General features: G+C 43.7%; 2 protein-coding genes and 1 long non-coding RNA gene across 3 annotated transcripts in view; all 3 read left to right on the top strand.

The window, feature by feature from the left end:
* Window positions 1-1341, top strand: part of LOC115175161 (transmembrane emp24 domain-containing protein 10) — a 9905-nt gene extending 8564 nt beyond the window's left edge. The window contains exon 5 of the mRNA XM_029734395.1: window positions 147-1341. Coding sequence (XP_029590255.1) covers window positions 147-268 — 122 coding nt within the window. The 3' untranslated portion in view covers window positions 269-1341. The remainder of the gene's footprint in view (window positions 1-146) is intronic.
* A 3703-nt stretch (window positions 1342-5044) lies between these two features.
* Window positions 5045-18274, top strand: LOC115175162 (translation initiation factor eIF-2B subunit beta). Its single transcript, XM_029734396.1, has 8 exons — window positions 5045-5300; window positions 5810-5930; window positions 7315-7466; window positions 7879-8042; window positions 15917-16012; window positions 16267-16404; window positions 16582-16648; window positions 18064-18274. The coding sequence occupies exons 1-8, from the start codon at window positions 5129-5131 to the stop codon at window positions 18219-18221; spliced, it is 1068 nt and encodes a 355-aa protein (XP_029590256.1). The 5' UTR covers window positions 5045-5128; the 3' UTR covers window positions 18222-18274.
* On the top strand, window positions 6878-7259 carry LOC115175163 (uncharacterized). Its single transcript, XR_003871925.1, has 2 exons — window positions 6878-6958; window positions 7011-7259. It is a non-coding gene; the product is annotated as an uncharacterized LOC115175163 (long non-coding RNA).
* Window positions 18275-21523: the final 3249 nt, after the last annotated feature.

Here is a 21523-nt window from a genome sequence, read left to right on the forward strand (position 1 = left end):
TTAAAGTGCATATAACAAAAGTCTCAATACACTTTACAAATAAATACTAATTAATATAATTGGGGGGGGAAGAAACAATACAAGTCACTTCTATAATATTTCTATAATTCTAATTCTGTTCTATAATTCTAATTCTGTTGTTCCAGAGTCCACCAACACACGCGTCCTGTACTTCAGCATCTTCTCTATGTGCTGTCTGATTGGCTTGGCCACCTGGCAGGTCTTCTACCTACGACGCTTCTTTAAGGCAAAGAAGCTCATCGAGTAGAGAGGCATCACCACTCCGCCCAGGGAGAGCAGCCAATGCTCACCCGATCAACCTCCACCCTCCTCGGACTAACTTCATCAAAACTAGAGCTGTGTCCGAAATGACTGGAGGAGATGGAGACCCGCGCACTGTCGAGGGGGGGGAAAAAAGAGGAATAAATCCAAAAACTGAGGCAAAACGGGAATAATTGTATTCCTTTATTGGACAGTGTGCCAGTCTCTATCTCTTCCAGTATTCTTACACACCTGGAACCAACACTATTCAGTAGTAAGGACAGCCTCCTATAATTCATATTTATGTCTTTTTAAAAGCCACCATATTTCCTCGAGTGCACTACTTTTTTACCAGAGCCCCCCCCCCATAGGGCTCTGGGCCCCCCCATAGGGCTCTGCCCCCCCATAGGGCTCTGGGTCCCCCCCCATAGGGCTCTGGGTCCCCCCCCATAGGGCTCTGGGCCCCCCCCCATAGGGCTCTGGGCAAATGTAGTGCACTGTATAGGGAGTAAGATGGCGTTTTGGACGTACCCTATAATGACAACATCAAGAATGAGCAGGGGAAGGTTTCAGGGGGGTGGTGGGGTAGCTTGTTCTCTGAAAGCCATGTTCACCTGGGACTCATTCAGTAGAGTGAAACATTTTTTCAAAAATATATACAAATGTAGAATATACACAGATTTTTATTCCAGGAGTGAGACATGCGTGTCTTTTCTATCTGCAATTTGTTCTGAACATTTTGCATCCTGCTGAATAAGCACCTGATGCTTTGATGATCGATTTTGACATTTTAATGTGTATAGTTTGATTTGGAGTTTTATTTTGTTGGGATGAATGGATGCATCCTTGAGAAAGGTCTATTTCCCCTTTTTATATCGTTGTAGAAAATCTTTGCCATGCCAAGCGACCTATAGGCGGTAAGGTTCAGCCCAAAATGGCAACCTATTCCCTATAAGAATAGGGTAACATTTGGGCAAAGACTATATACTTGGGGCCTTTTTTTTTGGTTTTAAAGTGAAGGCCTCTATGAACAGCAGGTGGAATGTGTTTATAACTCAGAATAGAAACTATGGCGACCACTGAACTTTTATGTTTTTGTCAGTTAATTAATTTGCATACATGTTTGGTAGCTACATTTTAGTGTCTTTAGTTTGTTTTGATTGTAAATGCAGGGCAGGTAATTTTTTTGGGGGGGTGGGGGGGGGGAGGGTTTAATAAGTTCAGGGAAAGAGTACCTGTATCTGAAATGGATCCCTATTCCCTATATAGGCCTAGTGCACTACTTTTGACCAGGGTAGTACTGCACTATATAGGGTGCCATTTGAAACCTATTCCCTATATAGGCCTAGTGCACTACTTTTGACCAGGGTAGTACTGCACTATATAGGGTGCCATTTGAACCCTATTCCCTATATAGGCCTAGTGCACTACTTTTGACCAGGGTAGTACTGCACTATATAGGGTACCATTTGAGATGTATACAATATAATCTTGAAAACTAAGGCATTTTATAGCAGAACCATTGCACACTTTTAAGTTGTTTTTAAAAGATGTACAAAAGATAACAGCCACATATCTATGTACTTTTCCATCTGAATAGGTTATAAGACAAGTAGAGCTGCAGGGCATTTTTTGGAAAATGATGTCTCTTCCTTCTTTTGAGACCCATTGAATCTACACCTATCATCCAAGATCCATCCAGCTTTCATTTGGAGATAATTCTGTGGTTTGGGCTACATGAGGATTTGGTGTTGGGTTTAAAATTAGTAAAAAAATTAATAAAAATGTAATCGCATTGGTGCAATTTTCACATGTATGTGGTATATTTCCACAACTCTTAATACAAAATTCAAAACAGATTATCAAAAAGCCAGTTTCAAAACTAAGCACATTTTCAATTGACTAAGTACAACACACAGTCACTTTTTACACCAAACTTAATCAGTGTTTCATCTAGAAATGCATGTTTCACATTTGCAATAGATGTTCATATAAAAAGTCATTGCTTTTCTCAATGCTCACATTACTTTAGATATGATTCTCTTCTCTTCTAAGACATTTTACTATTACGTACTCCAGCTGCTCTTTATCAGTGATCACTTAAACCTATAGGACGTTTGGTTAAACCTATAGGACGTTTGGTTAAACCTATAGGACGTTTGGTTAAACGTATAGGACGTTTGGTTAAACCTATAGGACGTTTGGTTAAACCTATAGGACGTTTGGTAAACGGATAGATTTTACATGTCCACTGAGTTTGTCTACTACAGATTTTGAGGACTAAATAATGACAATGGATGTCTGTAAAGCAGAAACGTAAGTATGGTATATGTATTACTATTATGATTGTACTTCACCGTAAGTAAAACAAATCTGATATTGATAAAATCAGAGGTGTACTTATATGTTACAAATCAAAGTTTATTGGTCGCGTACACAGATTAGATGTTACAGCAGGTGCAGCGAAATGCTTGTGTTTCTAGCTCCTACATTGCAGTAATACAATACCAATACGCAAATAATCCAGAGAGTCCTTAACGATAAATAAATAATTCACTAAATTAGAATTGGGTAGTACGGTACTGTAAAATAGTCCATTGACTTAGCAGACACTTCTATCCAAAGTGACAAGTCTACTTTTTGGTATGTGATCCCAGTGGGAATCAAACCCACACCTCTGTGGTGTTGCTAGTCCCGTGCTCTTATGAACTGAGACACGTACAGAACCACGACAATACATATGTGCAATAAAATACAATACACGATTACAATACAGGTGGAAGATATATGATGATGCCCCTCTAGGCCATGGATGACTCATCCAATGACGTCAATCCAGACCTATATCAGGCTAGAACAATTAGGATATTTACTGGGATTTCAATGAGAAGCTATGGCCAAATGCTCCGTACAGGTTTGATGCAAACTAGCGCCTTAAACATTACTTTCATTTGATTACCTTGTGAAAGATGTCTTCAATGATCACACATGGAATAGAAGTTATTGACATTTTATGTTCAGTTCATTTTAATGGGGTAGTGGAAGTGTATTGCCTAATGTGAAAACGGTGTAATGTACTGTAACTTACATTACTGGAGCATAATACATTCAAAGAGCAAATTAAAATGTATCATAAAGGTTTTGTGCTTTTGGATTAATTGGTTAAAATATCTAAATTAAGGAGATGTCATTAGGTTGTGTTTTGGTGATTTAAACCAATGTTTTCATTTCACAGTAAACTTTTATATTTTGGATTAATGGTTGTATGGTGAACGATGTCTAAGAACCAAATAAATTCATATTGAAAGGATTTGAATGTAAGACTGGCTGCATTACCAGTGTTACCAGTTTGGAGTTTGTCCTAAGAGATTAGAAAATTCACCACATATTTGTGAAAATAGCACCTATTTGTTTAAAAAAAAACTAAAAAAAACACGTGGGATACATACATTTTTAACAGTGAACATTTGCACATGTTTTCAATCAATGATTTCTATATCGATTGATATCAATTTGTAAAGGTTTGTGTTTGGGCTTTTATTCAATAAAAATATTGGATAGATTTACAAAACGTGTTGCTTGTAGATTTGAATGACCTCTAAGGGAGGGACACACCACATGGTCCATCATGTGTGTATATTATCCTTGGAAACAGTTTTTTTGTTTCACTTTAGATCATTTGATAAAATGATTTTATTTCACCTTTGTTTAAGCAGGCAGGTTAGTTGAGAACAAGTTCTCATTTACATCTGCGACCTGGCCAAGATAAAGCAAAACAGTGCGACACAAACAACAACACAGAGTTACACATGGAATAAACAAACATACAATCAATAATAGAGTAGAAAAAGTTTATATACAGTGTGTGCAAATGAGGTAGGATAAGGGAGGTAAGGCAATAAATAGGCCATACTGGCGAAATAATTACAATTTAGCAATTAAACACTGGAATGGTAAGATGTGCAGAAGATGAATGTGCAAGTAGAGATACTGGGATGCAAAGGAGCAAGATAAATAAATAAATACAGTATTGGGATGAGGTAGTTGGATGGGCTATTTACAGATGAGCTATGTACAGGTGCAGTGGTCTGTGAGCTGCTCTGACAGCTGGTGCTTAAAGCTAATGAGGGAGATATGAGTCTCCAGCTTCAGTGATTTTTGCAGTTCGTTCCAGTCATTGGCAGCAGAGAACTGGAAGGAGAGGCGGCCGAAGGAGGAATTGGCTTTGGGGGTGACCAGTGAGATATACCTGCTGGAGTGCGTGCTACGGGTGGGTGCTGCTATGGTGACCAGTGAGCTGAGATAAACCGGGGCTTTACCTACATTTACATTACATTTAAGTAATTTAGCAGACGCTCTTATCCAGAGCGACTTACCTAGCAAAGACTCATGACATAGATACTCTTATAGAAAGTAAATGGTATTGGTTCAATGTCTATTTTATGCAAAAACTGGTGAAATCTGTTTTTATGAAATCTGAAAATATTACAATCACCATTGGACAAGAATAATGTCGCGGAAGCATCCTCCTTCACGCGCAATCTAGTTCCGGTTCACGTGACATCCCTATGCAAACGTTGTACAACCATAGAGATAGATAGATGACTCCTCTTTATATATATATATATTTCACTTCGGCATCTGTGACAGCGCCATTAAGGCTTCAACCCATAGGAAGCCCCACCCAATTAACTACTTTAAAATATTGGAAACATGGCGGAAGTCCTCAATGGCGCTGCGCCATCCTAAAGTTCATGCTAAATAACCTTTTGTCCACTAGAGGTCTCTATGATTTTCTATGTCGACAACACCAACTTGTTTTGATACGGCATCTAGCTAACGTTAGCTGGTGAATTCAGAAAACATTATGCCCGGGGCTGACAAGGAAGCTGATTTGACAGAGCGAATTGAGGCTTTTCTGGCCGATTTGAAACGGGGAGGTTGTGGGACAGGACCGATCCGAGGGTCGGGAGAAACCGCCAGAGAAACCACAGCTTTGCTTCGGAAAGTAGCAGCCCAGGCACGATGGAGCAGCGCAGGTAACGTTAGCTAAAATGTATAGTTAATAGCAGAATTTTAGCTTATTCGATAGCTCAGCTTTCGGGTAGTTAGCTAGCTAGCTAGTTTGCCTCCTAACTATAACGTTAGTATATGCCACGGTTTGTATATCAAATAGATTTCACGTCTACTGTAGTTTTTTTATGAACACCTGTTGCTAGCTGTTGGCTAGCTGTTGGCTAACTGTGGCTAGCTGTTGGCTAACTGTGGCTAGCTGTTGGCTAACTGTGGCTAGCTGTTGGCTAACTGTGGCTAGCTGTTGGCTAACTGTGGCTAGCTGTTGGCTAACTGTGGCTAGCTGTTGGCTAACTGTGGCTAGCTGTTGGCTAACTGTGGCTAGCTGTGGCTATGTGAACCGCTACAATAGGCTGATGTCATCTCGTCTGTAATTGTTGAAACGGGTCCAATGGCTGTGACTAAGCGATGTCTGAACATAATTCACTACTAGGAATGATGTATGATAAACATATCTTCATGTATTTGATGATAGGCGACCTGATGGAAATCATTCGCAAGGAGGGGAGGAGAATGACAGCAGCCCAGCCGTCTGAGACCACCGTGGGCAACATGGTACTGCGCGTCCTCAAAATCATCAGGGAGGAGTATGCCAGGTGAGTTTCCATCAGGTAGGAGGGGTATGCCAGGTGAGTTTATCATCAGGTAGGAGGGGTATGCCAGGTGAGTTTATCATCAGGTGAGTTTATCATCAGGTAGGAGGGGTATGCCAGGTGAGTTTATCATCAGGTAGGAGGAGTATGCCAGGTGAGTTTATCATCAGGTAGGAGGAGTATGCCAGGTGAGTTTATCATCAGGGAGGAGGAGTATGCCAGGTGAGTTTATCATCAGGTAGGAGGAGTATGCCAGGTGAGTTTATCATCAGGTAGGAGGGGTATGCCAGGTGAGTTTATCATCAGGGAGGAGGGGTATGCCAGGTGAGTTTATTATCAGGTGAGTTTATCATCAGGTAGGAGGGGTATGCCAGGTGAGTTTATCATCAGGTAGGAGGAGTATGCCAGGTGAGTTTATCATCAGGTGAGTTTATCATCAGGTAGGAGGAGTATGCCAGGTGAGTTTATCATCAGGGAGGAGGGGTATGCCAGGTGAGTTTATCATCAGGTAGGAGGAGTATGCCAGGTGAGTTTATCATCAGGTAGGAGGAGTATGCCAGGTGAGTTTATCATCAGGGAGGAGGGGTATGCCAGGTGAGTTTATCATCAGGTGAGTTTATCATCAGGTAGGAGGAGTATGCCAGGTGAGTTTATCATCAGGGAGGAGGGGTATGCCAGGTGAGTTTATCATCAGGTGAGTTTATCATCAGGGAGGAGGGGTATGCCAGGTGAGTTTATCATCAGGTGAGTTTATCATCAGGGAGGAGAGGTATGCCAGGTGAGTTTATCATCAGGTAGGGGGGTATGCCAGGTGAGTTTATCATCAGGTAGGAGAGGTATGCCAGGTGAGTTTATCATCAGGGAGGAGGGGTATGCCAGGTGAGTTTATCATCAGGGAGGAGGGGTATGCCAGGTGGGTTTATTATCAGGTAGGAGGGGTATGCCAGGTGAGTTTATCATCAGGTAGGAGAGGTATGCCAGGTGAGTTTATCATCAGGGAGGAGGGGTATGCCAGGTGAGTTTATCATCAGGTAGGAGGAGTATGCCAGGTGAGTTTATCATCAGGTAGGAGGAGTATGCCAGGTGAGTTTATCATCAGGGAGGAGGGGTATGCCAGGTGAGTTTATCATCAGGGAGGAGGAGTATGCCAGGTGAGTTTATGAATATGCCGACATGCAGCTACAAGCAACAACCACAAATTATTCAAGTTGTTTGAACGTCTGCTGCTTGTTGCTAACCTTGCTTGTGTTCTGTGGAACTCAACAAGAATAGTTGCCATGGCAAGGTGCCAAATGATGCAACAGTTGGAAATGTGAAGAGTTAAAAAAAAAATTCCAGTTGTTTTCTCTCTCCTGTCATGTGTGTTTGTGTGTTTTGTATCCCCCAGGTCTCGTGGTAGCAGCGAGGAGACAGATCAGCAGGAATCCCTTCACAAGTTGCTGACGTCAGGGGGGCTAAGTGAGGAGAACTTCAGACAACCGTTTAATAATCTCAAAGCTAACGTCATAGAGGCCATCAATGAACTCCTCACAGAGCTAGGTAAGACATGTTCACTTAGAACAGTGTTTGCCAACTCTGGTCCTCCAGTACCCCCAAAGTATTTAATTTTTATGTAGCATCGGACATGCACACCCTATTCAACTTGTTAACTATTCATCAAGCCCTCATTGAGTTGAATCGAGTATGTTTGTCTGGGCTGTTGAGGGTACTGGAGGACCCGGAATTGGGAAACACTTTCTTAGAGCACACACATACTCCAACATCACTCTCTCTTTCTCCATCTCCTTCATAGACCTATTAAGGTTGGTTGTGGCTGAAATTCAAATGATTCAAACGAAAGCCTCCTTTAGTTTAAACCAATCTTCTCTGTTGTTTTTTACACTATACCTCCCCATGGGTATAACCATGGTCAAGCAGCACTGAGCTAACTAACGGTCTTCCTCTTTCCCAGAGGGCACCACAGACAACATCGCCATGCAGGCCCTGGAGCACATCCACTCCAACGAGGTCATCATGACTGTCGGCCGCTCACGCACCGTCGAGGCCTTCCTCAAAGACGCAGCGAGGAAACGCAAGTTCCACGTCATCGTGGCTGAGTGTGCCCCCTTCTGCCAGGTATCCACCGTTCCTCCATTTCATCCCTCATTCGCTCCCATCAACCCTCCCTCCATCCAACTATACTTTCATCCCTCCATCTTTCCTCTATCCCACCACTGTATATTCATAGAAGGAACACACATGGGAGCTAGGGATCATGTGACAAATGTAAAATGTTCTTAAAGTTTTTAAACTGCCATTTTTTTTTTATATGGTTTTTATGTTCAGCACTACAAACGCTGTGCTTCGAGGGACCCCCTCTTCAAGCTAACGAGTCATTCTGACTGCAAAATTCAGTGTATTAATACATTTCATATGTACTATTGCAAAAGTAATCATTTGGTTGTGTTTATGAAGATGTTAGGTAACATTGGAATACATTTTACATTTTATTTCAAATAATACAGTATCAATTTCATTAGTTTAGTTTATGTTTTATGTAGGCTACATGGAAAAACAAAACAATTCAAGTGTTCACTCAATTTTATTTAGTCGAGTGCCTTTGTTACAACTAGGAAACAGAAAGCATACTATATGAGTTGGAAAACAGCAATAGCTTATTTTTATAACTATTAAAATACCCCGACCACAAAGGAAATCATTAGTAGCCTAAACTTCATTATAAGCGCCAAGTGTGCTTGATAAATAGTTAAAGTCAGCACAAAATAAATCATGGCATTATATTGAATATAGATCTTAGTGTCGATATGACTGCAGTCAATTATTGTCTATACTTGGTCCAGACGTCGGACACCATGATGAATTTGTCTGTTTCTAGACGTCGGACACCATGGTGAATTTGTCTGTTTCCAGACGTCGGACACCATGGTGAATTTGTCTGTTTCCAGACGTCGGACACCATGGTGAATTTGTCTGTTTCCAGACGTCGGACACCATGGTGAATTTGTCTGTTTCCAGGCATCTCATTCTAATTTCTTTGTCATCAAAACAGAGATGTAACGTCTTGATTGATCTCTCTGGAGCGATCCCCTAATGTCTGGTCTCTCTGGAGCGATCCCCTAATGTCTGGTCTCTCTGGAGCGATCCCCTAACGTATGATCGGTCTCTCTGGAGCGATCCCCTAACGTATGATCGGTCTCTCTGGAGCGATCCCTTAACGTATGATCGGTCTCTCTGGAGCGATCCCCTAACGTATGGTCTCTCTGGAGCGATCCCCTAACGTATGGTCTCTCTGGAGCGATCCCCTAACGTATGATCGGTCTCTCTGGAGCGATCCCCTAACGTATGATCGGTCTCTCTGGAGCGATCCCCTAACGTATGATCGGTCTCTCTGGAGCGATCCCTTAACGTATGATCGGTCTCTCTGGAGCGATCCCCTAACGTATGGTCTCTCTGGAGCGATCCCCTAACGTATGGTCTCTCTGGAGCGATCCCCTAACGTATGATCTCTCTGGAGCGATCCCCTAACGTATGGTCTCTCTGGAGCGATCCCCTAACGTATGGTCTCTCTGGAGCGATCCCCTAACGTATGATCTCTCTGGAGCGATCCCCTAACGTATGGTCTCTCTGGAGCGATCCCGTAACGTATGGTCTCTCTGGAGGGATCCCCTAACGTATGGTCTCTCTGGAGCGATCCCCTAACGTAGGATCTCTCTGGAGCGATCCCCTAACGTAGGATCTCTCTGGAGCGATCCCCTAACGTATGGTCTCTCTGGAGCGATCCCCTAACGTAGGATCGATCTCTCTGGAGCGATCCCCTAACGTATGGTCGGTCTCTCTGGAGCGATCCCCTAACGTATGGTCTCTCTGGAGCGATCCCGTAACGTCTGATCGGTCTCTCTGGAGCGATCCCGTAACGTCTGATCGGTCTCTCTGGAGCGATCCCGTAACGTATGGTCTCTCTGGAGCGATCCCCTAACGTATGGTCTCTCTGGAGCGATCCCCTAACGTATGATCTCTCTGGAGCGATCCCCTAACGTATGATCGGTCTCTCTGGAGCGATCCCTTAACGTATGATCGGTCTCTCTGGAGCGATCCCCTAACGTATGGTCTCTCTGGAGCGATCCCCTAACGTAAGATCGGTCTCTCTGGAGCGATCCCCTAACGTAAGATCGGTCTCTCTGGAGCGATCCCCTAACGTCTGGTCTCTCTGGAGCGATCCCCTAACGTCTGGTCTCTCTGGAGCGATCCCCTAACGTCTGGTCTCTCTGGAGCGATCCCCTAACGTCTGGTCTCTCTGGATCGATCCCCTAACGTATGGTCTCTCTGGAGCGATCCCCTAACGTATGGTCTCTCTGGAGCGATCCCCTAACGTATCCCATACAGTGCATGTCTGACCAGAAGCTGTCCATATACATGCTTTCTCCACTGACTGCTCCACGGGCATACAAATCAAATCTAATATAGCCGCTTGCCGTGCGGTAGCAGAGAGAACAGTCTATGGCTAGGTTGGCTGGAGTCTTTGACCTTTGGGCCTTCCTCTTGACAACGCCTGGTATAGAGATCCTGGATGGCAGGAAGCTTGGCCCCGGGGATGTACTGGGCTGTACGGGATTTAAATGACTGCTTCCAGCTCATCAATAGACAGATCCTAGTCAGTGTCTCCTTGCTCTCTGTGCGTCTCAGCCACAGTCCCTCATGTACTGTAGCATGTCACATAAACAACCGAAGCTGGTGAGTGCATTGCTGATGTTGTTTTTTGTGCTTGAGATGTAAGGCCTGCTCTCTCAGTGAGGACATTTTGTGCTGATAATTGGACCGTAGCATTGTCACCGGCTTTCATTTGGTGGCGGCTCGGGCACCTGCTCAGTGTATACCATTCTGGCTTTTTTGCACATAGGCCTCGTAGGTGTAGGTCCAGACTGAGGTTCAGAACCAGAATAATCATCAGAGATGTAGGTCCAGACTGAGGTTCAGAACCAGCATAATCATCAGAGATGTCGGTCCAGACTGAGGTTCAGAACCAGAATAATCATCAGAGATGGAGGTCCAGATTGAGGCTCAGAACCAGAATAATCAGAGGTGTAGGTCCAGACTGAGGCTCAGAACCAGAATAATCATCAGAGATGTAGGTCCAGACTGAGGTTCAGAACCAGAATAATCATCAGAGATGTAGGTCCAGACTGAGGTTCAGAACCAGAATAATCATCAGAGATGTACGTCCAGACTGAGGTTCAGAACCAGAATAATCATCAGAGATGTACGTCCAGACTGAGGTTCAGAACCAGAATAATCATCAGAGATGTACGTCCAGACTGAGGTTCAGAACCAGAATAATCATCAGAGATGTACGTCCAGACTGAGGTTCAGAACCAGAATAATCATCAGAGATGTAGGTCCAGACTGAGGCTCAGAACCAGAATAATCATCAGAGGTGTAGGTCCAGACTGAGGTTCAGAACCAGAATAATCATCAGAGGTGTCATGATTCATTTCTTCCATCTGAGGCATTTTCATTCAGATCTTGTAGAACACTAACGCAGCATGTGCATCCGTTCGTCTCGGGTCTTCTTGCCGTGGTAAATTACAGACACACTCTCACTGTGTACTCCCTAGTAGGCCAGAGTAGACTGATAAGACTGCTGTGATTCGGTGGACTGATAGAGGGTACATGCCATTTTGAGATTATATTTTGAGGGTAATTATAGGGGTGATTGTCAACTGGGCACGGCACCTTCAACTGTCGGGAGGAGGAGGGGAGCAGGCCCTGCTGTTGGGAGGAGGAGGAGGGGAGCAGGCCCTGCTGTCGGGAGGAGGAGGAGGAGGAGGAGGGGAGCAGGCCCTGCTGTCGGGAGGAGGAGGAGGAGGAGGGGAGCAGGCCCTGCTGTCGGGAGGAGGAGGAGGAGGGGAGCAGGCCCTGCTGTCGGGAGGAGGAGGAGGAGGAGGGGAGCGGGCCCTGCTGTCGGGAGGAGGAGGAGGGGAGCGGGCCCTGCTGTCGGGAGGAGGAGGAGGAGGGGAGCGGGCCCTGCTGTCGGGAGGAGGAGGAGGAGGGGAGCGGGCCCTGCTGTCGGGAGGAGGAGGAGGGGAGCAGGCCCTGCTGTCGGGAGGAGGAGGAGGGGAGCAGGCCCTGCTGTCGGGAGGAGGAGGAGGGGAGCAGGCCCTGCTGTCGGGAGGAGGAGGAGGAGGAGGGGAGCAGGCCCTGCTGTCGGAAGGAGGAGGAGGAGGAGGGGGGGGGGAGTGGGCCCTGCTGTCGGGAGGAGGAGGAGGAGGAGGGGGGGGGAGCGGGCCCTGCTGTCGGGAGGAGGAGGAGGGGAGCGGGCCCTGCTGTCGGGAGGAGGAGGAGGAGGGGAGCGGGCCCTGCTGTCGGGAGGAGGAGGAGGAGGGGAGCGGGCCCTGCTGTCGGGAGGAGGAGGAGGAGGGGAGCGGGCCCTGCTGTCGGGAGGAGGAGGAGGAGGGGAGCGGGCCCTGCTGTCGGGAGGAGGAGGAGGAGGGGAGCAGGCCCTGCTGTCGGGAGGAGGAGGAGGAGGGGAGCGGGCCCTGCTGTCGGGAGGAGGAGGAGGAGGAGGGGAGCGGGCCCTGCTGTCGGGAGGAGGAGGAGGGGAGCAGGCCCTGCTGTCGGAAGGAGGAGGAGGAGGAGGGGAGCAGGCCCTGCTGTCGGGAGGAGGAGGAGGGGAGCGGGCCCTGCTGTCGGGAGGAGGAGGGGCAACTGGGGAAAACCATAAAAAAAATGACATGGCCTCCTAAAACTGGTTCTGACTCCAGTTCTGTTTGTGATATTAAGATTCTAACGACAGTGTGTGTTATATAGACTGGTTTAGACAGTGTGTTTTATAGACTGGTTTAGACAGACAGTGTGTGTTATATAGACTGGTTTAGACAGACAGACAGTGTGTGTTATATAGACTGGTTTAGACAGACAGTGTGTTTTATAGACTGGTTTAGACAGACAGTGTGTTTTATAGACTGGTTTAGACAGACAGTGTGTGTTATATAGACTGGTTTAGACAGACAGACAGTGTGTGTTATATAGACTGATTTAGACAGACAGTGTGTTATATAGACTGATTCAGACAGTGTGTTTTATAGACTGATTCAGACAGTGTGTTTTATAGACTGATTCAGACAGTGTGTTTTATAGACTGATTCAGACAGTGTGTTTTATAGACTGATTCAGACAGTGTGTTTTATAGACTGATTCAGACAGTGTGTGTTATAGACTGATTTAGACAGGCAGTGTGTTTTATAGACTGGTTTAGACAGACAGTGTGTTATATAGACTGGTTTAGACAGACAGTGTGTGTTATATAGACTGGTTTAGACAGACAGTGTGTTTTATAGACTGATTTAGACAGGCAGTGTTTTATAGACTGGTTTAGACAGACAGTGTGTTTTATAGACTGATTCAGACAGTGTGTTATATAGACTGGTTTAGACAGACAGTGTGTTATATAGACTGGTTTAGACAGTGTGTTTTATAGACTGATTTAGACAGGCAGTGTGTTTTATAGACTGGTTTAGACAGACAGTGTGTTTTATAGACTGATTCAGACAGTGTGTTATATAGACTGGTTTAGACAGACAGTGTGTTATATAGACTGGTTTAGACAGACAGTGTGTTTTATAGACTGATTTAGACAGTGTGTTTTATAGACTGATTTAGACAGTGTGTTATATAGACTGATTTAGACAGACAGTGTGTTATATAGACTGGTTTAGACAGACAGTGCGTTTTATAGACTGATTCAGACAGTGTGTTTTATAGACTGATTCAGACAGTGTGTTATATAGACTGATTCAGACAGTGTGTTATATAGACTGATTCAGGCAGTGTGTTTTATAGACTGATTTAGACAGGCAGTGTGTTATATAGACTGATTTAGACAGGCAGTGTGTTATAGACTGGTTTAGACAGACAGTGTGTTATATAGACTGGTTTAGACAGACAGTGTGTGTTATATAGACTGGTTTAGACAGACAGTGTGTGTTATATAGACCGGTTTAGACAGACAGTGTGTGTTTTATAGATTGGTTTAGACAGACAGTGTGTTATATAGACTGGTTTAGACAGACAGTGTGTGTTATATAGACCGGTTTAGACAGACAGTGTGTTTTATAGACTGGTTTAGACAGACAGTGTGTTATATAGACTGGTTTAGACAGACAGTGCGTTTTATAGACTGATTCAGACAGTGTGTTTTATAGACTGGTTTAGACAGACAGTGCGTTTTATAGACTGATTTAGACAGACAGTGCGTTTTATAGACTGATTCAGACAGTGCGTTTTATAGACTGATTCAGACAGTGTGTTTTATAGACTGGTTTAGACAGACAGTGCGTTTTATAGACTGATTTAGACAGACAGTGCGTTTTATAGACTGATTCAGACAGTGTGTTTTATAGACTGATTCAGACAGTGCGTTTTATAGACTGATTCAGACAGTGTGTTTTATAGACTGATTCAGACAGTGTGTTTTATAGACTGATTCAGACAGTGTGTTTTATAGACTGATTCAGACAGTGCGTTTTTATAGACTGATTCAGACAGTGTGTTTTATAGACTGATTCAGACAGACAGTGTGTTTTATAGACTGATTCAGACAGACAGTGTGTTTTATAGACTGATTCAGACAGACAGTGTGTTTTATAGACTGATTCAGACAGACAGTGTGTTTTATAGACTGATTCAGACAGTGCGTTTTATAGACTGATTCAGACAGTGTGTTTTATAGACTGATTCAGACAGTGCGTTTTTATAGACTGATTCAGACAGTGTGTTTTATAGACTGATTCAGACAGACAGTGTGTTTTATAGACTGATTCAGACAGACAGTGTGTTTTATAGACTGATTCAGACAGACAGTGTGTTTTATAGACTGATTCAGACAGACAGTGTGTTTTATAGACTGATTCAGACAGTGCGTTTTATAGACTGATTCAGACAGTGTGTTTTATAGACTGATTCAGACAGTGTGTTTTATAGACTGATTCAGACAGTGTGTTTTATAGATTAGTTTAGGACAAGTCAAGGACAGAGGGAGGCATGACTTTAAAAATGGCGGAGTCGTAAAAAAATAAATACAATTCATAACCAGTCAAAATGGCTGCTTTCACAGTTCTAGTGTTAATTCAAAGATAAGGGGGGAAAAATGATGCGAATTCACATTCCAGATCTGGTCCTGCTAATGAGTGCTAGGGGGCAGTGCAGTTCAATCTACCACAGTCTTGGCTACCTCCCAGACGGTGCTCACCATTTACATTACATTTAAGTCATTTAGCAGACGCTCTTATCCAGAGCGACTTACCACCTACCAGACAGTGCTCACCTAGCTGCTGTCCCCCACCCACTCAAACCACGATGGTTAATGCCGTTTTAAGTTCTCTGTGTCCCTCTCCTCCACGTATTCATTTACACGAGACTTCATGTCTCATTTGTCGTCAAGGTGATGGCTCGCTGCAGTGATCTATGACAGTCTGTTCATAGACATCCAACAATCTGTTGCTAACGCAAACGTTTGGTGTTTCACAGCTTGCACTTTGTACTTGCAGAACAATCGTTGTACAGTTCTTCCATCCGGGCCTTGATATGGCATCTTGTAGTCTGGTTCTAGATACAGGGCCTTCGGGAAAATATTCAGACCCCTTGACTTGTTGTTACATTAAAGCCTTGCTCTCGATAGAATGATATATTTATGTATTTTTAATGCATTATTTTCCCTTTATTTCACCCGCCCTTCAACTACACAATATTTCATATTTTGTGATTTTAAATTTTTGTAATTTAGGTTAGTGATATTTTCTTAACATTAACGATCCCAATTTTCGTTAAAACGTTTAAATGTCACACCCTTTAATAATGGGAGCCATAAGTTTAATATATTTCATGAATTGAACTGTCTCTTGAAATGTTTGTACATGTGTCATTGAAATAATGAACATTTTGACATTTAGGCAACACACTGTAGTAACGACTCTACTGTCTGCCTCCTTCCCAAGGGTCATGAAATGGCTACTAATCTCTCCAGAGCAGGCATCGAGACCACTGTAATAGCCGACGCTGCCATATTTGCAGTGATGTCACGAGTGAACAAGGTGAATTTTACACTTTTACTGTTATGTGATTTTTATTTTACACAGACAGAACATAAAATAGAAGTCGTAATATCGAAGCATTTTAATTTAATGCTTATTTCCGGTCTTATTTCATCAAAACCCCTCTCTTGATTACTTAACAATAAGGATTTTTTTTTTTTTAAGTCTTTCGTTCACTAGAGGAAGCTTGTCTATTGTCAATGCAACTAAACTAGTTTTGATTCTGTTCCTCCTATTGGTTGCCCTCTCACCAGGTCATCATCGGAACACAGACCGTTCTGGCCAATGGCGGGCTCAGGGCGATCAATGGAACTCACACTGTAGCTCTAGCAGCCAGGCATCACTCTACTCCGCTCATCGTCTGCGCTCCCATGTTCAAGCTCTCTCCTCAGGTATTCACAACAACAGTCACCAGGAACAGAATAATGACTTTCTGAATAGAAGTATCAGTGAGCCCTGCTTCACTAATAGGTGATAGTCCGAGGATGTTTGGCCTCACCTATCACGTTGTCTTCTGTTATATTTATCATTGTGTGACTTGACTGGTTGGATTTTTTTTGTGTTTTCAGTTTCCTAATGAAGAAGACACATTCCATAAGTTTGTGTCCCCACACGAGGTGCTTCCCTTCACGGAAGGTAAATTTGCATTCTTTGCCCATCCTTTTGCTCACCTACAGGGCATTTGGGAAACTTTTCAGACCCATTTTGTTACGTTACAGCCTTATTATAAAATTGATTTAAGTTTCCCCCCCTTCAAAAACATGTTTACATTTTTTTTTTGCAAATGTAAAAAAAAAAAAACCGGAAATATCACATTTACATAAGTATTCAGACCTTTTACTCAGTACTTTGTTGAAGCGCCTTTGGCAGCGATTACAGCCTCGAGTCTTCTTGGGTACGAAGCTACAACCTTCAATGCTGCAGAAATGTTTTGGTGCCCATCCCCAGATCTGTGCCTCGACACAATCCTGTCTCGGAGCTCTACGGACAATTCCTTCCACCTCATGGCTTGGTTTTTGCTCTGACATGTACTGTCAAAAAAATATATTATATGTATGAAATGAAATGTATGCATTCACTAATGTAAGTCGCTCTGGATAAGAGCGTCTGCTAAATTACTAAAATGTAAATGTAAATATGTCAGCTGTGGGACCTTGTATAAACAGGTGTGCGCCTTTCCAAATCATGTCCAATCAATTGAATCAAGTTGTAGAAACATCTCAAGGATGATCAATGGAAACAAGATGCACCTAAACTCAATTTCGAGTCTCATAGCAAAGGGTCTGAATACTTATGTAATTAAGGTATTTCCGGTTTATATTTTAATCCATTTTAGAATAAGGATGTAACGTAACAAAGTGGAAAAAGGAATGGGTCTGAATACTTTTTCGAATGCACTGTAAATACAGTAATCAGTTTTTGTGAAAGCTCACGATCAGTAACTGATTACTTCTGATATTTACCTGAGAGGTCTCTGCTTGTCTCTGTAGGAGATATTCTGATCTCTATTTGAGAGGTCTCTGCTTGTCTCTGTAGGAGAGATTCTGATCTCTATCTGAGAGGTCTCTGCTCGTCTCTGTAGGAGAGATTCTGATCTCTACCTGAGAGGTCTCTGCTCGTCTCTGTAGGAGAGATTCTGATCTCTATCTGAGAGGTCTCTGCTAGTCTCTGTAGGAGAGATTCTGATCTCTATCTGAGAGGTCTCTGCTTGTCTCTGTAGGAGATATTCTGATCTCTATCTGAGAGGTCTCTGCTTGTCTCTGTAGGATAGATTCTGATCTCTATCTGAGAGGTCTCTGCTTGTCTCTGTAGGAGAGATTCTGATCTCTATCTGAGAAGTCTCTGTAGGAGAGATTCTGATCTCTATCTGAGAAGTCTCTGTAGGAGAGATTCTGTCCAAGGTGTTGTACAGTTTAATGTCCCTGGATAAGATGCACTTTAATATCTCTGAGGAGGAAAATGATCTTATAGCGTTATACAACATTTTATACAAAATTAAAAACTGTACATGCACCCAGCAAACGTAACTTTCCTCTTGTTTGTTTGTATAGGAGAGATTCTATCCAAGGTGAACGTGCACTGCCCCGTGTTCGACTACGTTCCTCCTGAACTCATCACTCTGTTCATCTCTAACATCGGCGGCAACGCTCCCTCTTACATCTACCGGCTGATGAGTGAACTCTATCACCCTGAGGACCACGACCTGTAATGAAATGGAGACGATACTCATCATCATAATAATAAAAAGGTTTATGGCACGTAGTGTGTTTTTGGTTTGTCAATGATTTGTGAAACCATTACGGACTCATAGTTATGTTTTTATACAGTCTTGATTTGCTGCAATTTAACCTCTCTAGGGCAGGTTGCACCAAATCGTCCCACCTACGTAACAGCCAGTTGAATCCTGTGGCGCGATTTTCAAATACCTTAGAAATGCTATTACTTCAATTTCTCAAACATATGACTATTTTACAGCTATTTAAAGACAAGACTCTCGTTAATCTAACCACATTGTCCGATTTCAAAAAGGCTTTACAACGAAAGCAAAACATTAGATTATGTCAGCAGTGTACCCAGCCAGAAATAATCAGACACCCATTTTTCAAGCTAGCATATAATGTCACAAAAACCCAGAAGACAGCTAAATGCAGCACTAACCTTTGATGATCTTCATCAGATGAAACACCTAGGACATTATGTTATACAATACATGCATGTTTTGTTCAATCAAGTTCATATCAAAAACCAGCTTTTTACATTAGCATGTGACGTTCAGAAAAAGCATACCCCCCGCAAACTTCCGATGAATTTACTAACAATTTACTAAATTACTCACGATAAACGTTCACAAAAAGCATAACAATTATTTTAAGAATTTTAGATACAGAACTACTCTATGCACTCTATGTCCGATTTTAAAATAGCTTTTCGGTGAAAGCACATTTTGCAATATTCTAAGTAGATAGCCCGGCATCACAGGGCTAGCTATTTAGACACCCACCAAGTTTAGCCTTCACCAAAGTCAGATTTACTATTAGAAAAGTTTGATTACCTTTCCTGTTCTTCGTCAGAATGCACTCCCAGGACTTCTAGTTCAATAACAAATGTTGGTTTGGTCCAAAATAATCCATAGTTATGTTCCATCAGCGGCGTTTTGTTCGTGCGTTCAAGACACTATCCCAATGGTAAATAACGGTCACACGCACGGCGCATTTCGTGACAAAAGATTTCTAAATATTTAATTACCGTACTTCGAAGCATGTCAACCGCTGTTTAAAATAAATTTTTATGCTATTTTTCTCGTAAAAAAGCGATAATATTCCGACCGGGAATCTGCAATTAGGTAAACAGCCGAAAGAAAATACAGCACGGGGTCGAATCGGGCACGCGCCAAATCCTTTGTCCTCTTATCGGCCACTTGGCAAAGGCGATTATGTGTTTCAGCCTGAAGCTGCCTCGTCATCGTTGAACTTTTTCCCGGGCTCTGAGAGCCTATGGAAGCCGTAGGAAGTGTCACGTTACAGCTAAGATCCCCACTCTTCAATAAACAGAGACAAGAATAACGACTCCTTGTCAGACAGGCCACTTCCTGCATGAAACCTTCTCAGGTTTTTGCCTGCCATATGAGTTCTGTTATACTCACAGACACCATTCAAACAGTTTTAGAAACTTTAGGGTGTTTTCTATCCAAAGCCAATAATTATATGCATATTCTAGTTACTGGGCAGGAGTAGTAACCAGATTAAATTGGGTACGTTTTTTATCCGGCCGTGTAAATACTGCCCCCTAGCCCTAACAGGTTAAGAATTTGTTTCAGGCTGCGTTTCCGACACGCTGATCCTCAACACGGGGGCCCCTCAGGGGTACGTGCTCAGTCCCCTCCTGTACTTCCTGTTCACTCATGCTCATGCATGGCGAGGCACGACTCCAACACCATCATTAAGTTTGCCGATGACACAACAGTGGTAGGCCTGACCACAGGCAACGATGAGACAGCTTATAGGGAGGAGGTCAGAGACCTGGCCGTGTGGTGCCAGGATAACAACCTCTCCCTCAATGTGAACAAGACAAAATGAGATTATTATGGACTACAGGATAAGGATGACCGAGCACGCCCCCATTACCATCGACGGGGCTGTAGTAGAGCAGGTTGAGGGCTTCAAGTTCCTTGGTGTCCACATCACCAACAAACTATCATGGTCCAAACACACCAAGACAGTTGTGAAGAGGGAACAACAAAACCTATTCCCCCTCAGGAGATTGAAAAGATTTGGCATGTGTCCTCAGATCCTCAAAAGGTTCTACAGCTGCACCATCGAGAGCATCCTGACTGGTTGCATCACTGCCTGGTATGGCAACTGCTCGGCCTCCGACCACAAGGCGCTACAGAGGGTAGTGCGTACAGCCCAGTACATCACCGGGGCCAAGCTTCCTGCCATCCAGGACCTCTACACCAGGCGGTGTCAGAGGAAGGCCCTAAAAATTGTCAAAGACTCCAGCCACACTAGTCATAGACTGTTCTCTCTGCTCCGATACCGGAGCACCAAGTCTAGGTCCAAGAGGCTTCTAAACAGCTACCCCCAAGCCATTAGACTCCTGAACAGCTAATCAAATGGCTACCCAGACTATTTGCATTGAGCCCCCCCCCCCCCACGCTGTTATTATCTATGTATAGTCACTTTAATAACTCTACCTACATGTACATAATTACCTCAATTACCTCGACACCGGTGCCCCCACACATTGATATTGACTCTGTACCGGTACCCCCCCTGTTTATAGCCTCCACACTGACTCTATACCGGTACTCCCTGTATATAACCTCCACATTGACTCTGTACCGGTACCCCCTGTATATAGCCTCCACATTGACTCTGTACCGGTACCCCCTGTATATAGCCTCCACATTGACTCTATACCGGTACCCCCTGTATATAACCTCCACATTGACTCTGTACTGGTACCCCCTGTATATAGTCTCCACATTGACTCTGTACCGGTACCCCCTGTATATAGCCTCCACATTGACTCTGTACCGGTACCCCCTGTATATAGCCTCCACATTGACTCTGTACCAGTACCCCCTGTATATAGCCTCCACATTGACTCTGTACCGGTACCCCCTGTATATAGCCTCCACATTGACTCTGTACCGGTACCCCCTGTATATAGCCTCCACATTGACTCTGTACCGGTACCCCCTGTATATAGCCTCCACATTGACTCTGTACCGGTACCCCCTGTATATAGCCTCCACATTGACTCTGTACCGTAACACCCTGTATATAGCCTCCACATTGACTCTGTACCGTAACACCCTGTATATAGCCTCCACATTGACTCTGTACTGGTACCCCCTGTATATAGTGTCACTTTTGTTATTTAAATCAAATCAAATGTATTTATAAAGCCCTTCTTACATCAGCTGATATCTCAAAGTGCTGTACAGAAACCCAGCCTAAAACCCCAAACAGCAAGCAATGCAGGTGTAGAAGCACGGTGGCTAGGAAA

The sequence above is a fragment of the Salmo trutta genome, chromosome 35 (assembly GCF_901001165.1).
Source record: "Salmo trutta chromosome 35, fSalTru1.1, whole genome shotgun sequence".
In the NCBI taxonomy this organism is placed as follows: Eukaryota; Metazoa; Chordata; class Actinopteri; order Salmoniformes; family Salmonidae; genus Salmo; species Salmo trutta.